Here is a 24,083-nt window from a genome sequence, read left to right on the forward strand (position 1 = left end):
GATCTCATCTCGGTACCTAATGGCAGTCAGGTTACCTCTGGCGAGCACATGGAGGGCTGTGTGGCCCTCCAAAGAAAGGCCCCCCCACACCATTACTGACCCACTGCCAAACTGGTCCTGCTGGAGGATGTTGTTCTCCACGGCGTCTCCAGACTCTGTCACGTCTGTCACATGTGCTCAGTGTGAACCTGCTTCCATCTGTGAAGAGCTCAGGGCGCCAGTGGTGAATTTGCCAATCTTGGTGTTCTCTGGCCAAACGTCCTGCACGGTGTTGGGCTGTAAGCACAACCCCCACCTGTGGACGTTGGGCCCTCATACCACCCTCATGGAGTCTGTTTCTGACTGTTTGAGCAGACACATGCACATTTGTGGCCTGCTGGAGCTCATTCTGCAGGGCTCTGGCAGTGCTCCTCCTGTTCCTCCTTGCACAAAGGAGGTAGCAGTCCTGCTGCTGAGTTGTTGCCCTCCCACGGCCTCCTCCACATCTCCTGATGTACTGACCTGTCTCCTGGTAGCGCCTCCATGCTCTGGACACTACGCTGACAGACACAGCAAACCTTCTTGCCACAGCTGACATTGATGTGCCATCCTGGATGAGCTGCACTACCTGAGCCACTTGTGTGGGTTGTAGACTCCGTCTCATGCTACCACTAGAGCGAAAGCACCGCCAGTATTCAAAAGTGACCAAAACATCAGCCAGAAAGCACCGGAACTGAGAAGTGGTCTGTGGTCACCACCTGCAGAACCACTCCTTTATTGGGTGTGTCTTGCCAATTGCCTATAATTTCCACCTGTTTCACTATTCCAGCAGTTCTCAACCTTTTTGCAACACAGTACCCCTTGTAAAATATTCTTCCAGCCAAGTACCGCTGAACAACTGCAAAGTAGTTTTGGTTAAGAAATACAGCACTTTGTCATTTGTTTGTTTTTATTAAACTTTAATTGTTCAAAACTATGGCAATTGTTTTGCACATCTCTTTGCTTCAACCAGGACTCAGTTGTCTGCGTTGTCAAGGCGACAGTGACTGACAGGTAGGATTTGGCTTGTTTGTGAGGTTCGTGTCAGAATGTGGGATTTTGGGAGGAATGAAATGGTTTAATCCTAAATGTAAATTCAGTTTATAAATGTACACTTACATTATTCTAAATATTTTAAATATTTATACAATATGTTTTTTTTTTTTTAATTTAAGGATGTTTTAAAGAAAACATAAAAAGATATGTTTTCAAAAAATTTCATGCACCCCTTGGAATACCTTAAAGTACCCCAAGGGGTACACTTACCCCCATTTCAGAAACAGTGGTCTATTCCATTTGCACAACAGCATGTGGAATTGATTGTCAATCAGTGTTACTTTCTAAGTGGACAACAGATTTCACAGAAGTGTGGTTGACTTGGAGTTACATTGTGTTAAAGTGTTCCCTTTATTTTATTTGATATAATATATATATTTCCATTATTTCTTTTGTTATAGAGTATGAAACACATACATATTGTAGACGTAATAGTTCCTTATTTGTCATTTCAATTTAAAAACATGTTGGTCTGTTTGTTAGTATGTCCATCGTTAACAAGAGAGTGGAATCAATAATTAAAAACTACTTCCTCAAATAATTTGTTTCAAATATTAACAAATACCTTGAAAGAAAAATGGAAAATGGGACACGGAGTACATTTTACCAATCCCACACGTCGAGATCAAAAAGACCTAAATTTATCTTAAAATGAGAAGCTGTGTTTTACACAAACCGCTCTCTCCTGTCCTTCATCTTCCTTCTCCTCACCTTCTATCTGTACTCATTTCCTCAGATATTTATTGCCAAGTCATCCACACCCTCCTCAGTTTTTCTGAGTTAAGTTCAGATTTGACCCAAACCTTTTGAAACGTCAAGAACACAAAGAAAATGTGATGAATCCAGTTAAACACAAATCTACTGTAGTGATGCTGCGACTGTTTCTTTGTTGAGCCTGTAGAAGCTTCTGGATTTATCAGCAATGACACTGAGTCTGGTGACTGATGTTTTTATCTGTACATTTACAAATACTCAGCTGACCATCAGTCAAAAGGAAATTTGGTTTCTTGAAATTAATTCTCCAGTTTGCATATTAAATATGTCAGCTATTTTTTCTTTAAAAGAAAACTGTTTATTTACGTACCGACAAGTTTAAAGACACCTGACCACAGTAATAATCTGCTCTGCAGGTAATCTGTGCAGCTGAGCTGATCTCCAAGCTGAATGCATGCAGTTATTTTTATCTGGCAGGCATCTTATATTCTACACACACAACATCCGAGGCTGGGGCGGCGGGAAAACCAGCTGGATCGCTACCGACCCCGCGAGGTCTGCGCTCTCCACTGTTCCTAGTCCCAGGATGAACTTTGCTGCTGTCCTCTGACAGTTATATGGTTTTCTTCTGGGGGAAAACATTTACATTTTTACATTTTCTACCGTGTTCCAGGTGAATTTACTCCGACACAGAAACACAACAGGATACTGACAGATGTGGAGAAATCTCCTGTCTCGCTTTTCTTTTGAGAAAGCCCTAGTAGTGGTGAAGATGTCACGTTTAATGTCACATTAAAAAGAGGGAAACTGTAGTTTCATTCTTAAATGAGCAAAAACCTGGAATTTTAACATGATATGAAAACTTTTTATTTCCACTAAAAGTTCTGCATTTATTTTAATTTGCATTTTCTGCTGTTCTAATAGATTTCCTAGTAAACGTCAGTCTGCATTTGTCTTTTGTGACCTAACGTGGGATTAAATTTAGATATAAAAACAGTGAAACCTGATTACCAATGCCTGGATTTCCCAGATATCAATAAAAACTATCATAAAAGCAAAATAACCAAAGCAGAGCCGGTTTGTTTTTAAATAAATGTATTTTAACAGTAGAAAATCACACCTGATCAGGTTCTTTAAAAGTTTTCAGATTTACACGTTTTATGCCAAAGTCAGTCCTGCAGGTCTTTACTGCATCTCTGCGCCAACACATCTGGCTCACATTGACTGGATCCAGCAGCATATGAAGTTCTGCACAATGATTCATTTGAGTCAGGTGTGTTGGAGCAGGGATGCATGGGAAGCCTGCAGGATTGTGGCCCTTGAGGACCGGCGCTGGACATCCATGTTTTATGTTATAAAACAGAAGGACTGAAGATGAGCCGAAGCATAAAATCAGGAGGAAACGTATCACACAGCTCATGTTATTCCACTGCAACTTCCTTTCTACTCTTCACTTCTTTGGAAGCATCCGGTGGAACTCCGGACCCCCGTGTCTTTCCTGAAAAAAGAAAAAACAAGTTGAATTTTCTTTTTAAACCTGAAAATCAGGACGTCTACTAATTTCACCTTGTTTTTAAAAAGCAGAAAGAACTTTTATTTTTAACTGAAGTGATGTTTAAAGACATGGAAACTGGTCCAGACGTTTGTTTCAGCCAACATGGCCTGCATCCGAGCCCACCGAGCTTTGGCAGCTATCCGTTTAACGTTTATCGCTGTTAAATTTGGTCTTTCAGGTTGAAACTGTGGGATCATGTTCACATTGTGACAAGAAGCATTGATCCTTTTAAAGACCACAAACAGCCGCCACATTAGGAGCAGAGGACTTCTTTGTGTACGTGAGGCAATCTGCTCTTTTTGGTGTGAAAAGAAAGACTTTTCATAATCTGTTCACACATATTCTAATCCTACAGAGATGTTATTTCTTATTTTACAGCCATGCAGACATGTGACCAAGCAGAAATGCTGTTTCCATTTTAATCACACCCACTAAAGCAAGCAGATTAAGACCATTCCCAGGTCCAGTGTGGAAATCGGCACATGCACCAGGAGTTATAATCCCATCAGACACGAGGCAGATTAACCCTTACATATTCCAGCCATTTTTCATTTTCACACATAAAAAACACGAAGAAGCTCAACTCTTTTAATCCTAGTCGACATCCAGGCATCGTGTTTTCAGGACAGCATCAGTTGTCAGATTATGAAGCTAATGATTTAAAATTAATCTCACAGATGAAGCAGCATGAATGCAAACAGCAGAAGTTGTTACAGACAGAAGTTAATGGAAGTAACAGATCAACATGGAGCAAACCTTCCTGCACATCTTCCTCTCACGTGTGAAACAAACACACAACTGTTTACATGTTTACACTATTATTTATGCTGCTGTTTACCTGCTTTTCACACAAAAACAAGAGATTTATCACCACTGTGCAACAAAACATCTTTATCTCCAGCTGCTTATGATTGGACAGTTTAATTAATTTAAGCTCCCTGATGGGTGGACTGTTTTACAGGAAGCAGCTTCATCAGCAGCATCTGGGTCAGGTGTCTCAGTATCATAATATTGATCTTTTTATGGATGAAAATGTGATCAATAATGTCATCATTAGGGCTGTGACGATTTTGTCCCGATTCGATTCAGATTTTTTTTGTGTGCCGATTCAATTTAAATTGTGATTCTCAAAAACTTTCAATATTGATGATTTTTATATATTAAAAACAAGAATTTTTTTTTTTTATAAAACTTATTTCTGGTAGTAATTTTTCTTGATTTCAGTCAGGAAAAAACAACACATGATGCTGCTATGATGACCGAGAAGACAAGTAAAAAGACCAATAAAAACAATGAAAATTACAAAAATTTTATAGTGGATTAATTTTATTCATTTGGGGGAAAAAAAAAAAAGCTTTTTTTTTTTTTTAAACAACAAAAAAAGCTATTTTAAAATTATGAAGCAAAAAATCCTGATTTCTGATTTTTCAATTTGATTTTCCCACTCCTAGTAATCATGCATCACAGAGGCACGTGACTGGATTGTAGACCTCCTGGACCGGATCCGGACGCCTGGGCAACGCCTGCAGAACACCTGCAGCAGGGGTGCACACCTCCGGTATATCAGGGCCACAATCCTGCAGGTTTTCCATGTATCCCTGCTCCAACACACTTTACTCAAATGAATCAGTCACTGTGCAGAACTTCATTGTCTGTTGGATCCATTTAATGTGAGCCAGGTGTGTTGGAGCAGGGATACATCAAAAACCTGAAGGACAGCATCCCTGGAAAACTGACCTTTGACCCCCCCGACCTAAAGCCTAAACTCTGCATCCCAGCTTCCCCAACAGAGTTTACACTGCCGTTCCAGAGACACCTGTTGGGGCCCCGCAGATCTAGACGTGTTTTCAGGGTTTAAAATCCACAATATAATTAAAAAAGTTACACTCTGTCTAAAAAAAGGATTTTGAATTCTGTTAAAAAAAAGATAAGTTTTAATGTTTTGCCTGATTAAGAAACGACTCGGTGAGCCGTTTATCTCTGCAGTGATACGCTGATAATAAGCCTTTTTACACCACAGAGTTTTAGAATACCTTTGCCTTTTTGGCCTCGCTTGCCTTTGTGGACCGCAGCACCTGAGGACTGTCCTCTGGGACGCTTCACAGCGGGGCGACGACCTTCCCCCCTGGGCTTCGCGTACGCCACGGTGACTTTCATGCCATCGATCTCGCAGTCCTCCATGGCTTCTCTTACAGCTCTGCAACTCTCCTCACTGTCAAATTCTACAAAACCAAACCTGATTGGAAAAAACGGGAAATAAAACAATTACAAGTGGAAAAAAAAAAAGGAAATTCAACATGATTGCAGACATTCAGTGGAAGAGACCTCTTCGGAACCCCAAAGTCGGGTTTTTGCGCGACCCTCGCGCTGAGAGCTCCTTCGAAGGCTTTCTGAAGCGTCTCGGCCGTCGTCTTCTCAGCCAGGCCGACCACAATCAGAGTTTCTGATGGCTCTAAAAGGGAAATTTAAACATTTGTTAAGCTTTTACTCCGTGTGAAATCGGCTTCTTCTCCATCACGGCGGAGCACCAGGATGTGTTTTTTACCGTATTTTCCGCACCATGAGGCGCGACAAACATCAAATCAAAGGTACTTTATTTATTTAAGGTGGGATGAGGAAGGATGGGTGGGTGTTGGAAAAAAAGAAGTATCTCTACACTTCACCTAAAGGGGGAAGGATAAAGATGCAACAAAAAAAACCACACCTCTAAGATTGACAATAGAAAGAAGCAGCAGGTCAGAGTGGGAACGGGAGGGAGAGAAAAAGCGTCCTTTCATTTCCTCAGAAACTGACGGTGCGTCTTTACACCCGGTGCACCTCCTGTGTGCACCGAGTTCCCAGATCTACTGTAAAATCAAGTGAAGCAAATGGATTCGGAGCTTGTCATCATTCCGGGAGGATTAACACTGGATGTTGGTGTAAACAGGGTGTGTAAGGTGAAGCCCGCTAAGACCTGGGAAGCAGCGTCCGGCGCCTTACGCCACCATATGTGGATGGATTATGGATGCCTGAGCGAACGTATCTCCTCTGACTGTTGTCCGAGCTTTGGCAGAAGCCGGAATCACTGCTGAACATTCGCCCAGCAACGACTCCGACTCAGACGATGACGAGTGAGAATCTGGTATGCTCGATGGCAAAACTATCCAGCTCCTCAGTTTAGATACAGAACATGAGGACTTTGATGGATTTGTGACAACAGATAAAAAAATAATGTATTTTTAAATACATTGGTTGAACTTTATTCAGCTTCTAACTCGCGGTTTTGCTTTGGTTGCTTTGTTTTAGCATGCGGCCAATAACGCGGTGTGCCATATGTCTGACTTAAAGCTACACAGCAGGTAATGTTGCTCAGACCCATGTTCCTCTGGGTGAAGTGGTTCCTTGTCCTGATATTAGTCTATACATTTTGTAATCATGAACAATAAGTAATATAGTTAGACCCCTCAGTTTACTGTAAATCTGTAAAAACTCTGACCAATCCAAACGTTCCGACCCAAATGGAGTTGTTCATTTCTTATATTTCGTAGCTTCTTCTCCCGGCTCCTCTCATCCCCCTCCAGCAGCGCATACCTGATAACCACACCCTGCATATAAACAGCATGTTAGGATGAAAATACAAAGTAGTGAAGAAGTTCTTCTTCACTAAAATGTAGTTAAAGCTCTATTTTAAGACAATGTCTTGTCTAACTCAGAAGTGTAACATCCATAACGGCAAATTTTTGTAATTCTTTCCTTAACATAAAAAACAAGGTTTTCTTAAAATGTGTTTTTTGGGTACCTCAAACCCTTCCCTACAAAATGATATGAAACATGTCAGTCTTCAAAAGAAAAATTCACAGAGTTTTCATCATTTGTTTAGCGAGTCTGAAAAGCTCGTCCATTTTTGCCAATTCAACATCCATAACCCTGGATAATTTGTCATGTCTCTCAAAACCCAAAGGGTCAAAACATTTCAAATTGCAGGCTAAAATATGTAAATATTTACCTAAAATATGTATATTCAATTTTCTAATTCAAATCAATAGCTTGTCAATGTTTAGTTTGTTTTCTAATTTTCTATCTGAATGTAACATCAATAACGCTGGAATTGCACAGAAACTTGGAGGGCAAACATGGCTGAGAAAATGCAGGAAGGATTTCCCGACCCGGCTCGGTTTATTTGGCTCCTCCTGATAAACAGCCGAGAAAGAGAAAATCGTTTCTGCGAATAAAAAAGCCTTGGATCGCGCAAGGAGCAGAACCAGAGGGGGAGGAGTTAAGACAGGAGGAGGAGCCAAGACAGGGCGACGCTTTCACATCTTGCTAGAAATAGACTTCGTACTTGAGGCGGCGTCTTGTTATCTAGCGCAGCTTGTGGCCTGAAGAAGACGGTTATCCTTTTGCTTTGTTGTGATGTGAGGCTGTGCAGAGCTAGGTGTGAAATAAATAAATAAAATGAAAAAAAGATGCTTAAATACCTTTTCCCTTGTCAGGATTTCCTCTCAGGTCACAGAACTCCACTCTGGCTGTTCGATTGCAGATCTTAATGTTTCGGACCAACTGAAAGGCCTTCTCGGCCTCCTCCACCGTCGCAAACTCAACAAAAGCATAACTGCAAGGAAATAAAACCCTTACTGAGGATGCTTCATCAGTTAAAAGACACCTGTCCGGCTTACTTACCCTCTAGCTCTACCTTGGGAACGAGGGACGCTGATGCTGACCGCCTTCTTAAAGACACGCTTCAGCTGTTGGTCCTTCACGTTGAAAGCCAAATTGTTGACAAACAAGGCGTTGCTTGGAGGAGCTGAAACTGGAACGACGGAGATAACCTCTTCTTATCCGTCCAGATGAGAAACAAGGAAATATAACAAAGACGTGGATGTACGCACACGCAAACGGCGGGCAGGGACTCACCCTTTGTGCCGTTACCGTCAGCCTTCGCCGTGACCTCGTTTGATTGGCCCACGCTGCCCACAATCAACACCCGGCCTTGGATCTTAGGTTTTCGCTTCTTCTCCAGTATTTTTTTAACCACTTTTGTGTTCTGAAACTTGACGAAGGCGATTCTGTTGTAAAAAAAAAAGACAAAACAAGTACATTTCGTTAATCTTCCAGACATAATGCGGATTACGAAGCAGCGCTGCGTGCTGTAATCACCCGACATCGTTTAGTATTCAGAGCGAACTCTCACCCTTTGCTCGGCGCTTTGGTGCCGCCAGGAAACCGAACGGCGACGGCTTTGCGGAAGAGTTTCAGGATGTCATCTTTTGTTGCGTCATAAGGAAGATTCTTTAGGAACAACGATCTGCCGTCTCTGACTGATAAAAAAAAAAAAATAAAAAAAAAAAATCATGCAATCAGTCCCAGAAATACTCTGTTTACCTCTTATAACCTGAACAGCAACGAGCAGACGTTGAAGGAGCTCAGAAAACAGACAACTTCCTGTGTTGACGGTAAAGTCCAGTTTATTGCCAATAACCAATACTTTGGCTAGGAGTCAATAAAAACTGGGATTAATCAGAGGCTTTGTAATCAGTTTATCTCGACTATAAGCCGCTACTGTTTCACATGATCTGACTCCTGCGATGCTGCTGATGTGCGGCTCTTTACTGGCTAACGACTTACTTCATGCACACACGAGGAAATGATGAGGCTTAATAGCCTGGAAATTACGACAGCTGCTTTTTAATCATACAACATGTTTGCCCCAAAAGCAAAAATGTTTTTTTTTTTTTATAAATTAAATTGAATTTATTGGACGACTGAATCGAATAACAGACAGAAATTAATGTTGGAAACTCAGGCTCTCGTAATTTCTGGAAAAAACTAGACGTGCTTTCACGCCAGACTAAATCTCAACACCACCAAGAAACATCACTACATATGTAGAAAGTCGCACTTAAAAAAAAAAAAAGTTGCTAAAGGGTGTAAATACTGCCACACTGATGGCTGTTTTGCTAATCTTAATTTATTTTACTGCTATTTTTCCTTCAGTCTTATTGTTAAATTCCATTTTATAATTCTTGTCAAGCTGCTGGAAATGTTTATTTCTCTTAGAAGATTAAAGAAGTATTGATTTAAATGTAAAGTATTTATTAGGGCTGTGATGATATGCTTTTGTCCCAATTTAATTCATATTTTTGGGTGCCGATTCGATTTAAACAGCGATTCTCACAATTCTTCAATATTGCCGATTTTTGTCGATTAAAACATAAAAAATGTAAAAAAAAACTTTTCTTTTGCTCGACATTTTTCTTGATTTCAATTAGGAAAAAACGACAGTATCCAGACCATCATTCTGCTGCTATAACGCCCAAGACGACAAGTTAAAAGATCAATAAAAACAATAAAAATGACCAAATTTTTAATAATGGATTATTTTTGTTTATTTGGGGAAATCTATTTTAAAATTGTGAAGCAAAATAATCCGAAATTTTTTATTTTTTGATTCGTACCCTCATCATGATGTCTATCTAAATATAGCGTCAAAGTTGCTAAATTATCATGAAAGCTCTGATGTGTGCGCTATTACGATAAGTGTACCAGGAAATGGAACGAAATATATTCATATTTTCTACATGTTAAATCTTTTTCTGTTATTTAACCAGGTTTACAAAAATCTCACAGAGATCGAAAGCTTTTTTAACAGTGACCTGGTCAGAATGCAGAGAAACCAGCAGAGACATATATCTTCAATTTGAACCAATCTCAACACTGTTATTTGTTGGAATGTAAATTGCCTGTTATGTTCATGTTCTAAGGCAATAAAGTTAAAAAAAAAAAAAAATGCAGAGAAAAAGAAAAGCTCATAAATAAACAAGCAATGCGTGACCACTACGTTTATACATAATTACCTCCGCCAAGCAGGTTATGTTTTTAGCGTTGATTCGTTTGTGTTCATGATAACTCAAAAAGTTATGGAGAGATTTTCATGATATTTTCAGTTGTTGGAAATGTGAAAAGGAAGAACTGATTTAATTTTGGTGGTGATCTGGATCACCGTTTGAATCCAGGAATTTTTTAAAGGATTCTTTACCATTTACCATGTCATTTTTAACATTTGTGCGTGTAACTCCAATAAAAATGATCGGAGCACTAAGGAATAAAATATCATATTTCAGCTATGATGGAGAAAGATTAGTAAGAAAAAAAGGAACATGATAAAAAAAAAAAAAAAAAAAAACAAGCAGGAAAAGACTGTAAAAAAATGCAAATTTGGATACAATAAATGTAGGGTCAATACTTCTTATGCATGTCACAATATGGGGAGAAGTGTGGCTCTTGGCGAGGTCTGACACCCTTTAACCAAAGCATGATACAGAAACAAAGGAGGAGCATGGCGGTCTTCCAACAGTTTGTGTTCTTCTTCCTGCTCGGATATCCACAGAACGGAGCTTCGAGACGCCATTTTTAACAGAGATTTAAGAAGCAAAGAAAACCTGTCACTTTAAACAGGGAGACGTTCCTGCTTTGTTTCCATGCCAGGTTGCACAGGAAGTCTTTCTTGAACCAATCAAGCTGTGTCAAGTTCCACCCTTTCAGGTCGGGTTGGTTAGACTGGTACCTATGGCTGCACAATTAATCAGATTTTGATGGTGATCGTGATTTTGGTCGCCACAATTAAACAAACCTGATTGTCAACGATTTTTACATTTAAACCACGAGCTCTGCAGCGTCTCTGATCACACAACTCTCAACCTGTAGTTTGCCAACCACCAGGTGGTGAACGTGTGATTAAGGCTTCATTAAGCTGCCTAAATACCAAGCATGCCCACCTTTTACCAGCAGCCAGTTAAGTATCGTTGGATTGGTCGGACATTTGAGGTCCACATTTTTCCTGTTGCAGGTAAAACTGGTTGTTTTGATCAAACAGCTGATCGAGGTGGTAAAAAATACAAACATTTTTACAACACGTGGCATTAAAATACACAAACCCTGCTGCATGCACAAGCTGCCATGCTGCGGACGAAGTAGCTCGTTAAATAGGAAATAAGCAGCTTCATTCCACAACAGACATCGCCACCCGCACTGATCCCTCCTGGCTTCAGACGAAGCTTCTGATGGAGGATGTAACAAGTTTCAGACTGATGAGAGCAAGTCATGTCGAGAATGGAAAATACAGCTGCATCACTGGATAAGAAATATGAGATTACTTCCTGTAATTATTTCTCCAAAGGGGCGTGGCCTGCGCTGTAGGAAAAATGTCGAAGGAATAATGTGTATATATATCATACACATAATGTAGAGTTGCCAGGTAGGTTGTTTACAAGTGGTGCATTAAAAATACATGTTTTTCCAGACATCATGAATAATCATGAATAATAATTGTGATTACAATATTGCTCAAAATAATTGTGATTATTATTTTGGTCATAATCGTGCAGGTCTACTGGTTCCCCAACGGAAGGGGAACAAGAAAGGAGGACGGGTCGGGTCTTAGGATACCTAAGGTCTTGGTTTTCACATGTAGAAAAGAAAAAACTACATTCTGACGCAGCTGTCTGTGGAAACGGGACTAAAGTTGCTCATCACAGTTCTGTACTCCTCTTCCTCATCGTCATCATCCTCTGTAGAAATAATACATCCAACTACTGCTGAGTCATCAGAAAAGGCGGCAGGTCTCTGAGCGGTAGCTGAAGACGCTGCTGTAGATGAATGCACCCAACGAACCCACTTCACCCATCAAACATGGTGACATCTGAGAACATTCGAACAAGTGAGCAGGTTGCTTCTTACCTTTTTTGTCCAGCGGAGTTTTCTTCTTCTTCTTCTCCTGCTCCTCCTCAGCCACACATTTAACCTTTGCTTTGGCAATCTTCATCGGCTTGTCGAGGAGTTCCTGTCCGTCCAACGTCAGGGCTTTAGTCAAGTCGATTTCTGAAGCCAAATCTACAAAGGCATGTTTCCTACGACAGCAGAAATGTACGTTTCAGTCACTCGTATTCACATCCGGCGTATCAGGGACGGTACGGGACGGCGTCTCACCTGGTCCGGTCTAACCTGACGTCTTCAAACAACAGACTTTGCTTTATTAAGTAATTTGCTAAAGAATTTTTGATTTCGTCGGAGGTTTTAGACGTGTTGAGGTTCCCGACGAACAGACAGAAACCTGCGGCAGAACAGAGGAGACGTGTGAAGGCATTGCCTCTCAGAAGCATCAGAGCTTGGCAGGAAGTCAACGTGAAGGTTCGTACCATCATTGATGAGCTTCGTTTTCTTTGACGGAGAAATCTCAGTGGCAGCTTCTGCCTTCCGTTTCACTGCAGGTCATAAAACACATAAAGTGGTCATTATATGATAACATGTTGAGGATTTTATGACGTCTGCTTACATTAAAATTAAAGTGCAGGTTCTATATAATTTAATTTATTTTTATTTAAAAGGGACAATGCCAGTTAATGAACGTCATGTACAGTTTGAAGACGTAAACAGGCCAGATTATAGCCATAGGCTAATTTCCATCTGCTGTCCCCTAACAGATGTTCCATAAAATTACAAAATAAAACATATTAAATAAAGCATATTAAAACCATAAATTTACAGAGAAGCAATTAGTTCTTGTTTATCTTATTATATCATGAACAAAGTATCAGTGTTGCTTAGCAACAACACTTGTCAGCACTGATTCATGTTACAGCAGTTTGGAAAAACCAACAGTCTCCAACACAGAAAATCTGATGACAAATAAATTACTTGTTGTTTGCCAGAGTGCAGCAATCAGGACAAAATACACATTTTCTAAGAGATGTACTGAGACGACACTTCTCTGACAATATCAGAACGTATCTGACGGATCTTCCCATCAGCCAGTATGAATGAGGAGTGAATGAATAATAGATTTGCTGTAAAGCACTTTTTCCTGAAAAGTGTTTTATTTATCTCATGATTAGTTTAACTATTAAGTTTAAAAAAAGAAACAAAAGAGGAAAGAAAGGAAGACAAAGTACAAAAAAAAAGATTTGTACGCATTATTTGTCCAGCCTGAGCAATTTCCAGAACATTAGGTCCTGTGACTATCTGCAGCTGGTTTTTCCCACGTTTCACTAAAATACACATACCAGGTCCACCTTGCTAGGACTGGGTTGGACCAATCTTTCATCGAAAACTGCCTCAATGCTTGGTGTCATATCTGTTGGAAACGTTCCTCAGAGATTTTGCTTCACATTGACATAAAGTATCAAACAGCAGCTGCACATCACCATGAGAATCTCCCGTTCCACCTCATCACCATGAGAATCTCCCGTTCCACCACATCACGATGAGAATCTCCCGTTCCACCACATCATGAGAATCTCCCGTTCCACCACATCATGAGAATCTCCCGTTCCACCTCATCACTATGAAAATCTCCCGTTCCACCTCATCACTATGAGAATCTTCCGTTCCACCTCATCACCATGAGAATCTCCCGTTCCACCACATCATGAGAATCTCCCGTTCCACCTCATCATGATGAGAATCTCCCGTTCCACCTCATCACCATGAGAATCTCCCGTTCCACCTCATCACCATGAGAATCTCCCGTTCCACCTCATCATGATGAGAGTCTCCCGTTCCACCTCATCACGATGAGAATCTCCCGTTCCACCTCATCATGAGAATCTCCCGTTCCACCTCATCACCATGAGAATCTCCCGTTCCACCTCATCACCATGAGAATCTCCCGTTCCACCTCATCACCATGAGAATCTCCCGTTCCACCTCATCATGATGAGAACCTCCCGTTCCACCTCATCATCATGAGAATCTCCCGTTCCACCACGTCACCACGAGAATCTCCCGTTCCACCTCATCACCATGAGAATCTCCCGTTCCACCTCATCACCATGAGAATCTCCCGTTCCACCTCATCACCATGAGAATCTCCCGTTCCACCTCATCACCATGAGAATCTCCCGTTCCACCTCATCACCATGAGAATCTCCCGTTCCACCTCATCACCATGAGAATCTCCCGTTCCACCTCATCACTATGAGAATCTTCCGTTCCACCTCATCACCATGAGAATCTCCCGTTCCACCACATCATGAGAATCTCCCGTTCCACCTCATCATGATGAGAATCTCCCGTTCCACCTCATCACCATGAGAATCTCCCGTTCCACCTCATCACCATGAGAATCTCCCGTTCCACCTCATCATGATGAGAGTCTCCCGTTCCACCTCATCACGATGAGAATCTCCCGTTCCACCTCATCATGAGAATCTCCCGTTCCACCTCATCACTATGAGAATCTCCCGTTCCACCTCATCACGATGAGAATCTCCCGTTCCACCTCATCATTATGAGAATCTCCCGTTCCACCTCATCATCATGAGAATCTCCCGTTCCACCTCATCATCATGAGAATCTCCCGTTCCACCACATCACCACGAGAATCTCCCGTTCCACCTCATCACCATGAGAATCTCCCGTTCCACCTCATCACCATGAGAATCTCCCGTTCCACCTCATCACCATGAGAATCTCCCGTTCCACCTCATCACCATGAGAATCTCCCGTTCCACCTCATCATGATGAGAATCTCCCGTTCCACCACATCACCACGAGAATCTCCCGTTCCACCACATCACCACGAGAATCTCCCGTTCCACCTCATCACCATGAGAATCTCCCGTTCCACCTCATCACGATGAGAATCTCCCGTTCCACCACATCATGAGAATCTCCCGTTCCACCACATCATGAGAATCTCCCGTTCCACCACATCATGAGAATCTCCCGTTCCACCTCATCACCATGAGAATCTCCCGTTGCACCACATCATGAGAATCTCCCGTTCCACCACATCACCATGAGAATCTCCCGTTCCACCTCATCATGATGAGAATCTCCCGTTCCACCTCATCATGATGAGAATCTCCCGTTCCACCACCTCATCATGATGAGAATCTCCCGTTCCACCACATCATGAGAATCTCCCGTTCCACCTCATCACCATGAGAATCTCCCGTTCCACCACATCATGAGAATCTCCCGTTCCACCACATCACTATGAGAATCTCCCGTTCCACCTCATCACTATGAGAATCTCCCGTTCCACCTCATCACTATGAGAATCTCCCGTTCCACCTCATCACTATGAGAATCTCCCGTTCCACCTCATCACTATGAGAATCTCCCGTTCCACCTCATCACGATGAGAATCTCCCGTTCCACCTCATCATGATGAGAATCTCCCGTTCCACCTCATCATGATGAGAATCTCCCGTTCCACCTCATCATGATGAGAATCTCCCGTTCCACCTCATCATGATGAGAATCTCCCGTTCCACCACATCATGACGAGAATCTCCCGTTCCACCTCATCATCATGAGAATCTCCCGTTCCACCTCATCATCATGAGAATCTCCCGTTCCACCTCATCATGATGAGAATCTCCCGTTCCACCACATCACCACGAGAATCTCCCGTTCCACCTCATCACCATGAGAATCTCCCGTTCCACCTCATCACCATGAGAATCTCCCGTTCCACCTCATCACCATGAGAATCTCCCGTTCCACCTCATCATGATGAGAATCTCCCGTTCCACCTCATCACCATGAGAATCTCCCGTTCCACCTCATCATGATGAGAATCTCCCGTTCCACCTCATCATGATGAGACTCTCCCGTTCCACCTCATCATGATGAGAATCTCCCGTTCCACCTCATCATGATGAGAATCTCCCGTTCCACCTCATCACCATGAGAATCTCCCGTTCCACCTCATCACCATGAGAATCTCCCGTTCCACCACATCACGATGAGAATCTCCCGTTCCACCACATCATGAGAATCTCCCGTTCCACCACATCATGAGAATCTCCCGTTCCACCTCATCACGAGAATCTCCCGTTCCACCACATCATGAGAATCTCCCGTTCCACCACATCACCATGAGAATCTCCCGTTCCACCACATCACCATGAGAATCTCCCGTTCCACCACATCACCATGAGAATCTCCCGTTCCACATCATCATGATGAGAATCTCCCGTTCCACCTCATCATGATGAGAATCTCCCGTTCCACCTCATCATGATGAGAATCTCCCGTTCCACCACCTCATCATGATGAGAATCTCCCGTTCCACCACCTCATCATGATGAGAATCTCCCGTTCCACCACATCATGAGAATCTCCCGTTCCACCACATCATGAGAATCTCCCGTTCCACCACATCACTATGAGAATCTCCCGTTCCACCTCATCACTATGAGAATCTCCCGTTCCACCTCATCACTATGAGAATCTCCCGTTCCACCTCATCACTATGAGAATCTCCCGTTCCACCTCATCACTATGAGAATCTCCCGTTCCACCTCATCACTATGAGAATCTCCCATTCCACCTCATCACTATGAGAATCTCCCGTTCCACCTCATCATGATGAGAATCTCCCGTTCCACCTCATCATGATGAGAATCTCCCGTTCCACCTCATCATGATGAGAATCTCCCGTTCCACCACATCATGAGAATCTCCCGTTCCACCTCATCACCATGAGAATCTCCCGTTCCACCTCATCACCATGAGAATCTCCCGTTCCACCTCATCACCATGAGAATCTCCCATTCCACCACATCACGATGAGAATCTCCCGTTCCACCACATCATGAGAATCTCCCGTTCCACCTCATCACGAGAATCTCCCGTTCCACCACATCATGAGAATCTCCCGTTCCACCACATCACCATGAGAATCTCCCGTTCCACATCATCATGATGAGAATCTCCCGTTCCACCTCATCATGATGAGAATCTCCCGTTCCACCACCTCATCATGATGAGAATCTCCCGTTCCACCACATCATGAGAATCTCCTGTTCCACCTCATCACCATGAGAATCTCCCGTTCCACCACATCATGAGAATCTCCCGTTCCACCACATCATGAGAATCTCCCGTTCCACCACATCACTATGAGAATCTCCCGTTCCACCTCATCACTATGAGAATCTCCCGTTCCACCTCATCACTATGAGAATCTCCCGTTCCACCTCATCACTATGAGAATCTCCCGTTCCACCTCATCACTATGAGAATCTCCCGTTCCACCTCATCACTATGAGAATCTCCCATTCCACCTCATCACTATGAGAATCTCCCGTTCCACCTCATCATGATGAGAATCTCCCGTTCCACCTCATCATGATGAGAATCTCCCGTTCCACCTCATCATGATGAGAATCTCCCGTTCCACCTCATCATGATGAGAATCTCCCGTTCCACCTCATGATGAGAATCTCCCGTTCCACCTCATCATGATGAGAATCTCCCGTTCCACCTCATCATGATGAGAATCTCCCGTTCCACCACATCATGACGAGAATCTCCCGTTCCACCTCATCATCATGAGAATCTCCCGTTCCACCTCATCATGATGAGAATCTCCCGTTCCACCTCATCATGATGAGAATCTCCCGTTCCACCTCATCATGATGAGAATCTCCCGTTCCACCTCATGATGAGAATCTCCCGTTCCACCTCATCATGATGAGAATCTCCCGTTCCACCACATCACCACGAGAATCTCCCGTTCCACCTCATCACCATGAGAATCTCCCGTTCCACCTCATCACCATGAGAATCTCCCGTTCCACCTCATCACCATGAGAATCTCCCGTTCCACCTCATCATGATGAGAATCTCCCGTTCCACCTCATCATGATGAGAATCTCCCGTTCCACCTCATCATGATGAGAATCTCCCGTTCCACCACATCATGACGAGAATCTCCCGTTCCACCTCATCATGATGAGAATCTCCCGTTCCACCTCATCATGATGAGAATCTCCCGTTCCACCTCATCATGATGAGAATCTCCCGTTCCACCTCATCATGATGAGAATCTCCCGTTCCACCACATCACCACGAGAATCTCCCGTTCCACCTCATCACCATGAGAATCTCCCGTTCCACCTCATCATGATGAGAATCTCCCGTTCCACCTCATCACCATGAGAATCTCCCGTTCCACCTCATCATGATGAGAATCTCCCGTTCCACCTCATCATGATGAGACTCTCCCGTTCCACCTCATCACCATGAGAATCTCCCGTTCCACCTCATCACCATGCGAATCTCCCGTTCCACCTCATCACCATGCGAATCTCCCGTTCCACCTCATCATGATGAGAATCTCCCGTTCCACCTCATCATGATGAGAATCTCCCATTCCACGACCTCATCATGATGAGAATCTCCCGTTCCACATCATCACTATGAGAATCTCCCGTTCCACCACATCACCATGAGAATCTCCCGTTCCACCACATCATGATGAGAATCTCCCGTTCCACCTCATCATGATGAGAATCTCCCGTTCCACGACCTCATCATGATGAGAATCTCCCGTTCCACATCATCACTATGAGAATCTCCCGTTCCACCACATCACCATGAGAATCTCCCGTTCCACCTCATCACCATGAGAACCTCCCGTTCCACCTCATCATGATGAGAATCTCCCGTTCCACCTCATCACCATGAGAATCTCCCGTTCCACCTCATCACCATGAGAACCTCCCGTTCCACCACATCATGATGAGAATCTCCCGTTCCACCTCATCACCATGAGAACCTCCCGTTCCACCTCATCACCATGAGAACCTCCCGTTCCACCTCATCACCATGAGAACCTCCCGTTCCACCTCATCACCATGAGAACCTCCCGTTCCACCTCATCATGATGAGAATCTCCCGTTCCACCACATCCCAAAGCTGCTCTGCTGGATGTAGATCTGGTGACTGTGGAGGCCGTTGGAGGACAGTGAACTCATCGTCATGGTGATGTGAGCTTTGTGACATGGTGCATCATCCTGCTGGAAGTTTCCATCAGAAGATGCTACACTACTCATAAAGGGATGGACATGGTCAGCAGCAGGACTGTGGTAGGCTGTGGAGGTTAAACCAGGTCATGTTGGTACTAAGGGGACCAAAGTGAGACATCTTCTATTCCATCTTCTATTGTCCAGTTCTGGTGAGTCTGTGTGGATTGTAGCCTCAGTTTCCTGTTCTTACTGACAGGAGGGAACCCGCTGTGGTCTTCTGCTGCTGGAGACCATCTGCTTCCAGGCTGGACGGGTTGTTCAGACGATATTCTGCATGTTGGACTTCCTGTTGTGCTTCTATCATCTCCAACATGTCTGCCTATTCTCCTCTGACATAAACAAGACATTTTGGTCCAGACTTCTGCTGCTCGCTGCTTTCCTTCAAACCTTAGAGATGTGTGTGTGTGAAAATCCCTGATTATTCAACAAGCAGTTGACTGGTGTACCTAATAAAGTGGCAGGTGAGTGTTTACAGGAGACAGAGATGATGTAGCAACTCACCATTTTGTTTAAAGCAAATGAAGGACAGCGAACAAGAACACTAACTTCTCTTTTCCAGTGAATGCAGCAACAAACTTACACACATGAACGTTGATACAAACGTACCCACTTTGCCTTCACTTCCACTTGAGTTCACTTTACCGCCATCCCTTTTTCCTCCAGATTTCCTCTTCTTCTTCTTGGTTTTAGTTACGATAGGTGTGTTTTCATCCTTTTCATCTACAGCGTTGTTCTCAGGCTCTAAAACAGAAGCATGATTACTGCCATCTTCCTTTTTAACATCACTCGAACATGTTGGGATTGTTTTTGCTTTACCTTGTTCATCGCCCTCTTCCCGTTTCAGATCAGCTTCTGTGCTCTCTTCTGTTGCCTGCATTAGTTCACCAGCCTCCATCTGTCCTTCTGGAACAATCATCAACAGAACAATTTAGCCTTTACTATTTTAATCTAGAAAAAAATTAAAAAATAGTTTACATGACTTGCCTTTTTCAACTTCGCTTGGTCTTTTCTGAAACAAACAAGATAATTATGAGTCCCAAACATTTAGACATGCTTTTCAAAATCATGTAGCAACAGAACATTATCTAACCCAGTGTTTTTCAACCTATTTTGAGACAAGGCACACGTTTTTTCAATGAATACTAATAAGGCATACCACAAACTAAAATGTTTTTTTTCTTTTTTAAAAAGGCCCATATTATTAATATAAAGTCATCTTGTCAAAGTGTCTTGAATAGAAATAAGATAAACACAAGAAAAAGGAATTTTATTGTTTTTTTACTTGGGTCTCTTTGGATGAACACAAAGCTGCTTTTTAGACCAATCAGGTGAAACTGGGTAATTTCTCAGGGCACACCTGATGATCTCTCCACAGTGGTTGAAAAAGACTGATTTAACCCTTCTGGAAACATTAATATAAACAACCAGGAAACCTCTGTAAATATTGGCCTGAAATAAACTAGTCATTCAGGGAACATTAGTAAACAGAGCAAAACCTAGACTTTCTTCTACTTTATTTGCTTTAATGCATGGTGATCATGCCTTTATATTTAAGTCCTGACATAAAAAATAAGCTAAAACGGTATATTGACAACATTATGAGGTGTCTGCATCCATATTATTTATAACCAACTTTAGCTTGTTAGTTTGCACTGTATGAAGCAAAGCACGGTTAGCTCAAATAATCCGCAAAAAGCTAAATTACAAAAACATAAAACAGTCATCTTACATCTGTCTTTGCCATGTCATGTATTTAAATAGTCCACATTGCAAGAAAACACAGATAAACTTAGCTTCGATGGACACACGTGAATTTAGCTCAAATCACCCACGCTAGGTCTCAAAATACAAACTGCGCATGCGTGAAAAAGTACTACGGAAGCCCAGGGGGAACGAAAGGTATGATAATACGATTTAACAGCTAAACTTGATGAACTCCTCCTCTTAACTGTAACGCTTTCATTGCTACAAGCAAACAGTTCGTAAATAACTAGTGTTGAATAATGTATTAGTAAGAATGGAATCTTTTCTATCACTAATCTCTGAAATGTAATGTTTTAGTCAGCTACTGTCGGTCAACTCCCACTCCACATGTGTGTGTGTGTGTGTGTGTGTGTGTGTGTGTGTGTGTGTGTGTCAAACCCACGCAAGCCTTGTGTATCGAAACTAAACTTTGCTTATATGACGCCATCATTTTCCCTCACAGAAATGCAGTGTTTTTCACATCTCTTTAGTCAGACTCAAACTTTGTTCGCGGTACAAACTGCAGCTGGAACAGGTTAAACTGGAACTGGAAGAAACCAGAGTCCAAGGGTCGAGTTGCAGCTTGCAACACGTCGGTTCACAACCTGCAGTTCACTTCTTATTATCAGACCTGCATGAGCTGACCATGGAGGATGCAGGATTAATCTGAGGAGGACCACAACCATGAGCAGTAGGAGGAAAGGGTTGAAGAAGGAAAGCTTCATCCTGTCAGTGGATGTTGGTACAACTACAATCAGATGTCATGTCTATGACAAGGAGGCAAAAATCCGAGGATCATACTCCAACAAGGTACTCACACCCCCTCCCTTTATCTGTAACATCATTAATGTGTAATATTTTACTCTTCCTGAATCACCTGATTCCTTACAGTATCTACAGACTGAAATGTCTTTATTTTTTTCTCAGGTTGTCCTCTTGTATCCAGAGGTGGGACACGTGGAAATGGACCCAGATGCAATATGGAAAAGCTTTATCGCTGTGGTCAAGGGAGCTGTACAAGGTACAGCTGCACCACATGTTGTTATCACATCCGTCTGCAGCTGTACCATGGGACTAGCTAGGGTGGGATCTGTTTTACATGCACAATAAGTTCTTTATTTAACAAATGGATGAATCACTAAAGACGGCTGACACAGGAGGAGATGTTCAAATCTCCATTATGGTTTTTCTTTTATTAAAAAAAAAAAACAACAACATAAAATAGAGCTATAATGTCACTGCTTCAACATACATATTATGTAAATTAGTATTACTCTTAAGTAAGATATAATGTTTCCATTATAGGTGCAGTTTATAACAGATATTGATTCCTCCTTATGTTATTGTCTCTCTTCTGTATGTTTGTATTTTTTATTATCATATGTATTGACCTGCAAGAAGTAGCTTAATTCAGATTAGAAACCATTTGTAGTGTGTACAGGATGCAAATGAAATATTTAGCCTTTTCATGGAGTTTGTGTTTCTGTACTCATATAGATGCAGGAGTACAGATGAGCCAGATAGAAGCCCTCGGCATCTCCACGCAACGAGCGACCTTCACAACGTGGGACAGGTAAGTACAACTCCATTTCCAATCAAGCTGGGATGATGAATCAAACTTAAATGCTAAACTATTTAAACTTGTATTCAGTTGAATACACCACAGAAACAAGATGTTTAATATTTAATCTTCATTCATTCATTCATTCATTCATTTTCCTAACCGCTTAGTCCGATGAAGTGTTGCATGGAAGCTGGAGTCTATCCCGGCAGTCTTTGGGCAAAAGGCAGGGTACACCCTGGACAGCTCGCCAGCTAATCACAGGGCTGTATTAATCTAAATATCTATCTGTAATTAAATATCTATAATATTTAATCTGATAAGCCTTATTGGTTTTAGCAAACATTTGCTTATATTGAATTAGATGCCGACAACATGTCCCAGTAAATGTGGGACAGGGTCATATTTATACTGTGTTATTTGGGAAGTGAGGACACTAAATATTGAAGCTTTGTAGGTGGAATTCTTTCCCATTCCTGCTTGATCTATAAATTCAGCTGCTCAACAGTCTGGGGTCTCTGTTGTCATGTTTTGTGCCACACATTCTCAGTGGGAGGCAGGTCTGGACTGCAGACAGGCCAGTCTGGTACCTGCACCCTTTCACTACGAAGCCACTCTGTTGTAACGCCTGCAGGATGTGGCTTGGCGTTGTCTTGCTGAAACATGGTTTTCTGAACTGTTCCTGAGCCCACGTGGTGACATCCGTTACACAGTGATGTTGGTTTTTAATGCAGAGGGGTCAAAGGTCAATGTTGGTTTCAGCCTTTTTGCTTATGTGCAGATATTTCTCCAGATTCTCTGAATCATCTGATGATATTATGGACTGTAGATGATTAAATCAACTAATTCCTTGCAATCAAACATCAAGAAACATTGCTTCCATTACAACTAGAATTGCACTAAACTTAAATATCTCAACAAAAAAAACACTAATGAAACATTTAGAATAAGTGAAATTCAGCTAAAGAGTTTTTATGCTCTCATGCTGTGGTGTTTTTCACACGTTTGACATAGAATTATATCGTAAAAGAATAATGGAAACACTTTTTCACACTTCAGGACGTGACATGACAAGGGTGAGGTGGCCAGTTGATTTCCTGTAAAGATGCCGGTATGGAGCAAACAACAGCAAAATGCAGAGTTTTACAATGTAATAAAAAGGGAAATGAGTGACAAGGGCTTTGAAAAACTGTGACAAATCCTCTGCAGAAAGAAGAAAACTCTAAAATAACTCCATGTGGCTACCTCGCATAATTCTTATCAAATCTCGTCAGCAGGATGAGATTTTACGAGAACTGCAGCTTATGTGCTAAATACCATGTAATGGAAACATCTGTAAATAAAACTAGTTGTTTGTTGAAATTTTATAAATATGTATTTAATTTTATGAAAAACTGTAAAAACTCTGCTATTGTTCTTAAACTGTTGGACTATTTTCTCACAAAGTTGTCACTAAAGTAGTGAACCTCACACAAGCGGTAACTTATGGTGGTTAAAAGTGAAGCCTATGCAGAAGTGCATAAAACTGCAGTTCCCCCTTCATCCACTAGGGGCTGCAAAACAGAGCAAATCCCCATAGACTCCCATGTTAAAAAGACCAACTTCACAGCAGAAATAAACATGTTTACAGCCTGGTACA

General features: G+C 42.2%; 2 protein-coding genes across 2 annotated transcripts in view; one reads left to right on the forward strand and one right to left on the reverse strand.

Annotated features, from left to right (window-relative positions):
- Nucleotides 1-2,945: 2,945 nt before the first annotated feature.
- Nucleotides 2,946-20,974, reverse strand: LOC306758745 (nucleolin-like). Its single transcript, XM_079244125.1, has 14 exons — nt 20,870-20,974; nt 20,125-20,149; nt 19,957-20,043; nt 19,747-19,881; nt 12,517-12,582; nt 12,308-12,431; nt 12,059-12,228; nt 8,514-8,640; nt 8,237-8,388; nt 8,003-8,132; nt 7,801-7,934; nt 5,669-5,795; nt 5,377-5,579; nt 2,946-3,286 (listed from the first exon to the last, which is right to left on the reverse strand). The coding sequence occupies exons 1-14, from the start codon at nt 20,882-20,884 to the stop codon at nt 3,210-3,212; spliced, it is 1,572 nt and encodes a 523-aa protein (XP_079100251.1). The 5' UTR covers nt 20,885-20,974; the 3' UTR covers nt 2,946-3,209.
- Nucleotides 20,975-21,306: 332 nt separating this feature from the next.
- Nucleotides 21,307-24,083, forward strand: part of gk5 (glycerol kinase 5) — a 19,945-nt gene continuing 17,168 nt past the window's right edge. The window contains exons 1-3 of the mRNA XM_079244158.1: nt 21,307-21,693; nt 21,811-21,904; nt 22,381-22,456. Coding sequence (XP_079100284.1) covers nt 21,568-21,693; nt 21,811-21,904; nt 22,381-22,456 — 296 coding nt within the window. The 5' untranslated portion in view covers nt 21,307-21,567. The remainder of the gene's footprint in view (nt 21,694-21,810; nt 21,905-22,380; nt 22,457-24,083) is intronic.

Source organism: Telmatherina bonti (assembly GCF_933228915.1).
Source record: "Telmatherina bonti genome assembly, chromosome: 7".
NCBI lineage: Eukaryota > Metazoa > Chordata > Actinopteri > Atheriniformes > Telmatherinidae > Telmatherina > Telmatherina bonti.

Coding starts and splice junctions, on each gene's coding strand:
- LOC306758745 (XM_079244125.1), bottom strand. Junction 20,044..20,124: donor ACCAAGCGAAGTTGAAAAAG/GCAAGTCATGTA, acceptor TGATTGTTCCAG/AAGGACAGATGGAGGCTGGT. Junction 8,641..12,058: donor AACTCCGCTGGACAAAAAAG/GTAAGAAGCAAC, acceptor TTTTTTTATCAG/TCAGAGACGGCAGATCGTTG.